The 9,522-nt window shown below is 39.3% G+C and overlaps 1 protein-coding gene across 4 annotated transcripts in view; it reads right to left on the bottom strand.

Moving 5' to 3' along the window:
- Positions 1–368: 368 nt before the first annotated feature.
- Positions 369–9,522, bottom strand: part of LOC125458730 (serine/threonine-protein kinase PAK 3) — a 241,769-nt gene continuing 232,615 nt past the window's right edge. For all 4 annotated transcript variants that reach the window (XM_048544262.2, XM_048544263.2, XM_059651377.1 and 1 more), the window contains 2 exons: positions 7,455–7,592; positions 369–4,855 (listed from right to left, as the gene is read on the bottom strand). In XM_048544262.2, the coding sequence (XP_048400219.1) occupies positions 4,769–4,855; positions 7,455–7,592 (225 nt within the window). In that variant the 3' untranslated portion in view covers positions 369–4,768. The remainder of the gene's footprint in view (positions 4,856–7,454; positions 7,593–9,522) is intronic.

The raw sequence follows: 9,522 nt of genomic DNA, 5'->3' as shown, positions 1-9,522 counted from the left end.
CGAATCCACTGATCTTTCGTAAATTTCAGCATTTTTAAAAAAGTTTTCAATTGGTACAAATGCATTATGTCACACTGCAGGAGCAGGTCGAAACTGAACCCAGGCCTTCTGTTTCAGAATGTAGGGATACTAGCACCATACCACAAGAGCTCTCATTTTACCAGTAATCAGTTCAAAACAGATATTTGACATCTGGTTATGGCCCAGTTCCAAGGTTGATACATCAGAGTCACGTGAGTTATTTTTAACATAATTCATTAGAGATTTTCCATAATTTACAACATGCAGGCATTTATTTTACAACAATTTAAAAAAATAAAAATTACAGATGAGCAATGCATGGTATTGTTTAAATGATTTTTATTTGCAATACTTTAGGTCAAAGCTTCAAACTCCAATTTTTTTGTGGTTTTTGTTTTTTACACTAAAGACACTATTCATGCACAATCCACAGTTTAAAATCAATTACTTCTATTGCTTCAACTCGTCTGAAACATTGAGACCAGACGGAACGAGAAAATGAAAACAAAACAAAACCAACCAACAATTTAGCTGAATGCTGAGGTCTGGGATTGTGTGCGCAACAAAGTCATTTCCAGCATTTCCCCAAATTAAATTAAAAGAAAGTGACAGAAGGAAAACAAATTCCAGAGTATCTTTTTAAAAATTTGTTTTCACAGTAGAAGAAATTTCACATCAAACGCACAGATAACACTTCTTCTAAAAAGATGACATACGATCAAAGAAATATAAACAAAAAGGTGTCATGATACATTGAACAGCAATATTCCATCCTATTCCAGCTCTTTTTTTCCTGTGGTTTGAATGTATAACATTCAGCGTTTCTTGCAACTATTCTTAAAATACTCTGGTTAACTACAATTAAATTTTCTTATACACTTGAATAAACACATTTTTTGATATTTTTAAAAAAAGATTGTTTTAAAGGGGAAGGTGATGGTGACTCCCATTGCCAAACAATTACAAAAAGGAAAATAAAAATTGTGGAATGGTTCTCACCAAGGGAGGTGCATCTAAAATAAAAATTTGCTTCAGTTTTGGCTTAAGCCTCTGAAATCAAGGTATTGTTGGAATGTTTACTCACAGCATTTTCTTTATCTTTTAAAAATACAAGCATTTGCTACTATGGGACTGATGAGGCAGGCCAGATGACCAAAAAAATTAATTCCTAAATGATCAACTAACATGAGGAATTGGTCAGTTGTGTTTTCTCTTAAAAGAAAGTACTTCTGCAGATTAAAACAAACAGGTACTCTGTTATCCAGCTCCTGTCCTCACTTGGTGGCACACAATGTCACATTGAAACACTGCTAAAAGGCAGCCAGCCTTTGCCACCTTATTCAAGTACACATCTCACTGCAGATCTGGATCGCATCAGCAGACAACAAGGTTGTCAGTAGATCACAGCACTTGCCGGATTCTGTCTTCACCAGATGATGTGAGACACATTCTTTCCAGCAGGCAACAACAATCAGCAGCAGCAGGAAACTTGGCTGCTTTTTATCCCTCACCCACTCCATAGCCCCAAAAGACAAGTGCTGTTGTTAATTATAGCATCTATACTATGATCAGCTAATTTAGCACAGACTGGTGACTGAACCATATGCTGCACGGATACATACTACATCAGTGCGGAACTTAATTTTTTTTAAAGAAAGGGAAACTGTTTTTCAGAAGAAAAATTGTTCAAAATTTTAATCGTAATGCAGCATTCTGTTGCTTTTGTTAAAAACAGTAGAAATCAAAATAAGTCTTTTGTAAGGGAGGGAAAATATCAAAATTAAAAAGTGAAGAATTGCTGCGACCTCCCATTGAAATTTTATAGGCTAAAACATGAAAAGGAAAATCCTCACTTTTGGCTAGGATTGTTTCACGTTGTTTATTTGGAATCGCTGAGTTTTAATGCTTTCATACTAGAATCTCTGACAAGATCCCAGATTCTCAATACCTTAGCATAGATAATATGGAACATCTCAGACTCTTACTGATTGACAGCTTTCTCAGAAATACTCCAATTTATGAATTTAACAAAAATGATTAAAATGATTTTCTGAAGCTTGTGCGAAGGATTCCACAGAATGTTTTGAAAAACAGTTCATGAGAGTTTATTTAAAAAAAATGTTTGATTTCCTCAATTTCTAACTACAACATAAAAGTAATGAAACAACTTCTTCCTCCTTCCTTGTCTCAACGTGTCTTAGGGTCTCTAACTTAGAAATTAATTAGAAACATTGATGGATAAGCTCAATATGTTAAGATTTGCATATTCTGTGTGACAAATGTATGTATATGTTACAAGGATGCCCTCAGCACATGTTCACACTATCACCAATACCTTGGGTCACGGTGGGTATATTCAATTTTCTACCTCATTTCAGACTTCAAGGCAGCAACCCTTATCACTAGTCATCAAGATACCACAGAAGAACAAAACCAAAGTCACTCCTCTGACTTATTTAACAAGTTAATCTAACTCTTGCACTGATGAAGGCATGTGCGACAATGTTTGGTAATCATTAAATCATGATATACTTAAGCTACGGCTGTTGGCTAGTGGGGTGTCTTGGAATGGACTGGGGGTAATGCTTGGAAAATGTCACCAGTAACAGCACCAAATTATTTCACCGAAATAAAAGAGTGATTACATCAGGGGGAGCGAGGAAGGCCTGCACTGTCCTCCTCACTGCTTTAATTAAGAAAAGCACAGTCCCTAACTTTTGAGCTGTAAGAGATATTGTGCTGCTTATTCCACCTAGATCAATTCTACATAATATTACGCATGTTTAAATTTTGTTTGTAAGGTAGTCAGCTGTAAAACACTGGATGTTTCAAGAGACAAGGCTCTTCACTGGAACCCTCTATTCATCCATTAACAATGAAAATGGGGTTTTACGTGACAAAAAAAATCTCCACAGTGTATGGTTATTTCCCAAATGTTAGCATGAATGTCTTTGGTCTGTTTTTCAAACCAATGGAAACACCTTTTACTCCATTTCAGGTATGTATGATAATATTTCTCCTTTAAAGTCCTGTAAAAGGAGTCTCCCATCAGTCCAGTGATCCAAAGGTCATGAGGATTCACAATACTGCAAGACCTCACTGTGGGACAGACATCCGCCAAATGGACTGTGTGGGATCAGAAACTGCATGTTACATGGGGGGGTTAGGCAGGTATACTTTCATTTTCAATGCCCCACAGTACTAATCTTTTTCCTTGAACATATCAGCTCATGAGAAAACAGGAGGAGATTAAAACGACATAGCCACTCAGTGCAAAATGTAAACTGAAGTGTCTGTAAATAATTCACAAAGGCTTGGGAAATCATTTTAATATTGAAATGAACATGAAAGAGGTGTTTTCTGACAGAAATGAGCCAGATTTTAAAGTTAATATGATGGAAGTGCTCCTGTCCAGTAACACACACATCCTGAGAGTGAACTTAAGAAAAAAAAAATCAGATTCTAGCTTTTCACCACAATTTGGATACAGCAAGTCATGGAGCTTTGCTTGTCAAATCTGAATCAAGCAATCAATAGAAAGTTGTACATGCCTTTTGGCATGTGGTGGGATCTGAGCAGAAAATGTGTTTGACTACCTTACGGCTGATTTCAATTTGTTGTTTCATTATTAGATATCTGGTTTCCTGGGAAAAATAACTTAGAAAATGGAGGAAAAAACAAACTGTATATGAACACACTCATACGGACATACATGCGCACACAAAGACATAAAATACTTCTACATCAACTTTTAAGATTCTTTGCAAAATGAAGTCCATCACTGAAACAAAAATCAAAAACAAAGGATTTGGCCTTTCTCCATTTGGATAACACAACCAACATTTGGGATCCTAGCCTTGTTACAGTGATTGTGTCAGGGCACATGGATTGCCCCTTTGCTAGGAATGGTTTCCATAATTTCTACAATCCACACCATCTTTGAGCCTGTGCTTCGTGAACAGCTTTCTATCAATAAAACAAAAAATGGAACCTTTCCAGAATACTGCAGTTGATTGGGAAACAAAAATATCACAATATCCAACATAAAACCCAATAGTACCAGCTCCCTTACCAATAAATATTAAGAGAATATACTAAAGGAATATTAAGAGAAAGACTTGAAACCTGTTAAAAAATATTTACACAAAATAATGAAAACTTCATTTGTCACGGAACGTGAGTGTGTTATAAAGCAATACCAAAGAACTTAAGGCCTCTTTTTTTTTAGTCTGACAGAGCATCTCTTTTGGAAGCATGGCATGGTTTAGTACCCACTGGAACATTAAAATACCCAGACATTTACTTCACAATCACGGGCAATGCCTGAAGAATTGTTTTTGTTCGTCAAAACAGATTTTTCCAAAAGGCTTCACTCGATTGCTAGTTTACAGCCTGGTTATTAAGCCTTGATATGTTACAAATGTGTCAAGTCTCTACTTAGACCCTCAAAATGGCCAAACGCTTGTAAAACAAAATTGAAAATTTATGTCAGGAGAAGAAAAAGTGAAAAAATAAAGAAAAACACCACAATGCCATTTCAATATGGGTTTTCAAAATCAAGACTTCAGATGGGACAAGGTGTTAAGATAAGAGACAGCATTGTAGTACCCCATCGCTGTGCTAGCTTTCTCTGTCCTGAAGCGGAAAGAGCTCGAGGTTTCTCCAGGTGACACACTGTCCAGCTCTGGTTAGCCCCTCTTTGAAGGCAGGAGGGAGAGAGGGGTGTTGATGGAATCCATCCCTTGCTCTAACGGTTGTTCTTAACTGCCTCCTTAGCTGCAATTATCAGAGGTGTGAGGCTTGACAGTGGCTTTGCAAATTTCAAAAATGGATGCTGAAAGAAAACCATAACTAAATTGATATAAAATTAAGAACAAATAACATGAGTAACTTATCTAGAACAGCATTTTGCAAAGTAAAAAAACAGGTCAGAGTTTGTAATAATTAGGTTGCCAGGATATACCACTATATAAAGCTGAACAACGTGACAAAAATGAACCAATAAAACGAGAATACTTCAGCAGAAAACACAAGCTGATTATGAAAAAAAAAAAACTTAGTTTTGATATTGTTTCTTCTTCAAAAGATTTTTTCCCAAATAATTTCTCATTTGATGTTAGAAGATTTTGAACAACATGTGCACATTAGGTGGATTGTCCATGGTAAAATGCAGGGATAAGGACAGAGAAGAGGGGTGGGTTTGGGTGGGTTGCTCTTCAGATGGTCAGTGTGGACTCAATATGCTGAATGGTCATTTCCACACTGTATGGTTTCCATGATCCAAAAGGTGACATTAGCTTTGAATCATTGTGGAGTTGTTCCCACTTTGCTAATGGAGCTCTGTTGGAAGTACAGAGGGAAACTTGCGTGTGCATATGGATGACTTTCTACTAACCTTCCAGTAAAGCTATGTGAAGGTGCAACTTGGGAAATTCTGGGCCAGTGACACCGCATCAACATCCATTTTACTGAAATGCGTCATAGATTCTTGAATGCACAACATAATCATCATTAGCCAACATTAAGACTAATCATTGTGGGCTTCACATGCATTATAATTTTCTCCCTGTAACCACCACAAACACATGTGCCATGCTTCCCTGTGACTGAATACTGCACACAATGGAAAGGTTATACATTAACAATGTCCAGGTGGATAAGGAATTAATCCCTCAGAAAATAGGGTAAGGTTTAGGAAATTTGTAAACATCATGAGGCTAAAGATCAAAAGAAACTCAAAAATAATCAACTATGCTCTTTTCCTGAATAGGCCAAGTGTCCTAGAAGAACCTTTTGTCAAATTCTCAGCCTGCATATTTCACGATTACTTGGTGCAATGAAAAGCTAGAGAGTTCAAAACAGGTCTATTTAAAAAGATTGGTCATTGCAAGTTTCAAGTTTTACAATGACACAAGTCATGTTGGAGAATACAGCAGAGTCTATTCCTGGTATAGAGGACTGAATATTGTATGCACTCTGCAGAAGAGAGCACAGCTGAGTCTCAGTGGGATTATGTTGGTTATCAGCATGTTCTCAACACCATCTTCCTATGATTATCTGCCTTAAAAAGGTATCTCCCAGCAGATTAGGATATTTAATAGGGCAATCAGGGCCCTATTATGACAAAACTTCAAAATTTTCCAGCACTGGCTCTCCAGTGTAATAGACCGCAGTGCTCTGGTCTACGCTATATGAAGACCTGCCATGTGAGACTGATGGTTGATGGATGTTTTTGTTTCTGACTGAAAACCTGGACCTTGGTATGCGCGTCTGTTGATCCTTTAAAGGTAGCAGGACAGGTAGACGAAGTGGTTAAGGCGGCATGTGGGACACTTGCTTTTATTAGCTGTGGGATAGAGTTTAAGAACAGGGAGGTTATGCTTAACCAAATAAACAAATATGTTGGCCCACAGCTGGTGTATTGCATGTAGTTCTGGAATTCACATCATGAGAGGGATGTGATTGCACCGGACAGGGAGCAAAGGATAATTACCAGGATGCTGCCTGGGCTGGCTTTAGTTTTGAAGAGAAAATGGATAGATTAGGGTTCTTTTTCTTACAGCAGAGAAGGCTGAGGCAAGGGAACATGAGTGAGATGTTTAAAGTTATGAGGGACATAGGAAGAATAGGATGGAAGGGAGCTTTCCCTTTGGTGGAGAGATCACTGACTGGGAGCATAGATTTAAGGGGCAGAAGGTTTTGAGGGGGATGAGGAAACTCTTCACCCAGAGGGTGTTGGTATTTGGAATGCACTACCTAGAAGGGTCATAGAGACAGAAACTCCCAAAACAAAGTACTTAGATGTCCATTTGTAATGCCATAGCATACAAGGCTATGGGCCAAGTGCTGGAGAATGGGATTAGAATAGTTAGGTAGTTGTTTTTGATTGGCATAGACTCAATGTGTCCAGTATGCTTTTTCTTTGCTGAAGACCTATTCAGCTTTAAACTGACATCTCTTTTAATGCTTTAGATGCTGAAATGGTGGGTACTGCCATCCAGTGAGGATGACACATTGGCACCAGACATTGACCCCTTGGTGGCATCCACAGTGCAGCAGTGGTCTCCTCTCATGATGAGTAGACCTCCTGATGCTGGAACATAGCCACTGTCCGTAACTGGGGTTCTGGCAGTAAGTTTTTTTAACTGACCCACTTCTGAGAAAATGGCATCACTTCCAGGACCCCAAGCCAGAATTGAGAATAAAGTGGAGGTGACAACCAATTGAGTAAAGTTCAGTCATGATTACCATTACCTCCAGGTTAGGTTCTATCTAGTACACACTGGAGAGTTAAGCTGCCTCTACCCTACCCAAAAATGACACTCAAACGGTGTCATTCTATATTAGGATGACATTTTTGCCCAAATACTTGGCCATAAGTTTTTAATCTAGAAAGTTAGTTGAAGAAATGTTAGAAATGTTTGCTATGAAACCTGTAGAAGCTCCTTGGCTGAGCCCCGTCGCTCCACGTCCATCTCCAAGCAGCGATTGAGGAAGTCCCTGAAGACTCCTGAGAGTTTCTCTGGGTTCTGCAGTTCTGGAGTCCCATTGGTAGCAATCAAATACAAGGCCTAACATCCAAAAGCACCACAAGAGACATTAATACAGAGTGGAGAAACTTTATTTTAAAAGGCATTTAAAAGTTTGACACCCATGAAAGGTAAAGGTGAAACTGGCCACAGGAACCCAATTCAACTAAAAAAAGCTTCTCTTTGAACAGTATGTGTTGGCAAAACAATCAATGAAGACGAATTGGAGGGTTGTGGGGTTGAATTGTATCATCCCTTTGGCACACGTTTGACGGGGAGCTGGAAAAAGACTTCACTTAGACAACTTTAAAAGGATGTGTAGTTTTTTGACATCTCTTTGACTTGCAGGTGCAGACTTTGCAATGTGCCAGAAGAGGTGGTAATGTTGAGCTGCTGGCCCAGTGGATTAGAAACAGGCCAACTTATTGCTGCTCCCTAATTTGTCAACACTAAGGTCTGCATCACTAAGACATTAGTTTAGCCAACACCAGTGGCTTGGTGTAATCCATCTTTGACGAATATTTGAAGTGTAAGAACATGCTTGCACATTGAAGTGTAGTTGGAGCTTGCGTAGAAGAACAGAATGATACAACACAGGAACAGACCCCTTGGTCTAACTCATCCACGCTGACCCAGGTTTCCTAAGCTGAACTAGTCCCATTTTCCTGCATTTGGCCCATAACCCTTTAAGGCTAACACGAGGGGTCATAGTTTTAAGCTGGTTGGAGGAAAGTATAGAGGGGATGTCAGAGGCAGGTGCTTTACACAGAGAGTTGAGAGAGCATGGAATGCGTTGCCAGCAGCAGTTGTGGAAGCAAAGTCATTGGGGTCATTTACGAGACTGCTGGACATGCATATGGTCACAGAAATTTGAGGGTGCATACATGAGGATCAATGGTCGGCACAACATCGTGAGCTGACGGGCCTGTTGTACTGTTCTATGTTCTATGTTAATCCTTTCCTATCTACGTACCTCTTCAAATGTCTTTCAAAGATTGTAATTACATTCACCTTACCACTTCTCCGGCAACTCATTCCATTTATGTATGACGATCAGTTCCCTTTCGACTGTTTTCCCTCTGACCTCAAAATTTATGCCCTCTCATTTTGGTCTCCCCCAGCCTCAAGAAAAGCTCTTAGCTATTCATCTTTTCGATGTCCCTTATGATTTTATAAATCTCTGCAAGGTCACCCCTCAGCGTCTTGCACTCCAGGGAAAGAGGACCTAACCTATCCAAACTCCCCTTAGAACTCAAACTCCCCCAGTATCATTAACATCCGTGAAAGTAGTTTTTGCAGCCTTTCCAGTTTAATGACATTCTTCCCATAGTGGGGCGACCAAAGCGTACCAAAAGCTGTCTTCACCACCTTGTCTACCCGATACAACAAACACGCCCCCTCGTTATCAAACTGACCCTTGAAACAGGATTCCTTTACTTTTTAGTGGTCCAGTTACCATGGATCTATCTCACTAATGCTCATCTCAGGGGGCTCCTGACTGATTAGAGAATTGCCAAGGTGGCCAGATACAAATCCACATTTGGAAGCTCTCAGTTGTCCATCAGATGAAATCATAAGATTCAGGTCCTCCCTCTGACCCAACATACCTTTAATCGCAAATATTAATAACAATTAAAGTCATTTATTTTACATGCATGTCGTCAATTAAGATGTTTACAGAAATGGAATTGAAAAGCTTCAGTAATGAGTCTGTGCCAAACACTGTTCACAGAATTAGAACCCCTACAGGGTGGAAGCAGGCCATTCGGCCCATTGGGTTCACACTGAGCCTCCAAACAGCATTCCACCCACACCCAACCCTCCCCACCCTAATGCTGTAATCCTGCATTTTCCCCATGACTAATCCACTTAACCTGCACACTAGGGCTAATTTAGCCTGGTCAATCCACCTAACCTGCACATCTTTGACTGTGGGAGGAAACTGGAGCACCCAGAGGAAACCCACACACTC

The sequence above is a fragment of the Stegostoma tigrinum genome, chromosome 15, assembly GCF_030684315.1.
Source record: "Stegostoma tigrinum isolate sSteTig4 chromosome 15, sSteTig4.hap1, whole genome shotgun sequence".
Lineage (NCBI taxonomy): Eukaryota > Metazoa > Chordata > Chondrichthyes > Orectolobiformes > Stegostomatidae > Stegostoma > Stegostoma tigrinum.
The sequence above is the reverse complement of the archived record's forward strand: the minus strand, read 5'-3'. Positions and strand labels throughout refer to the sequence as shown.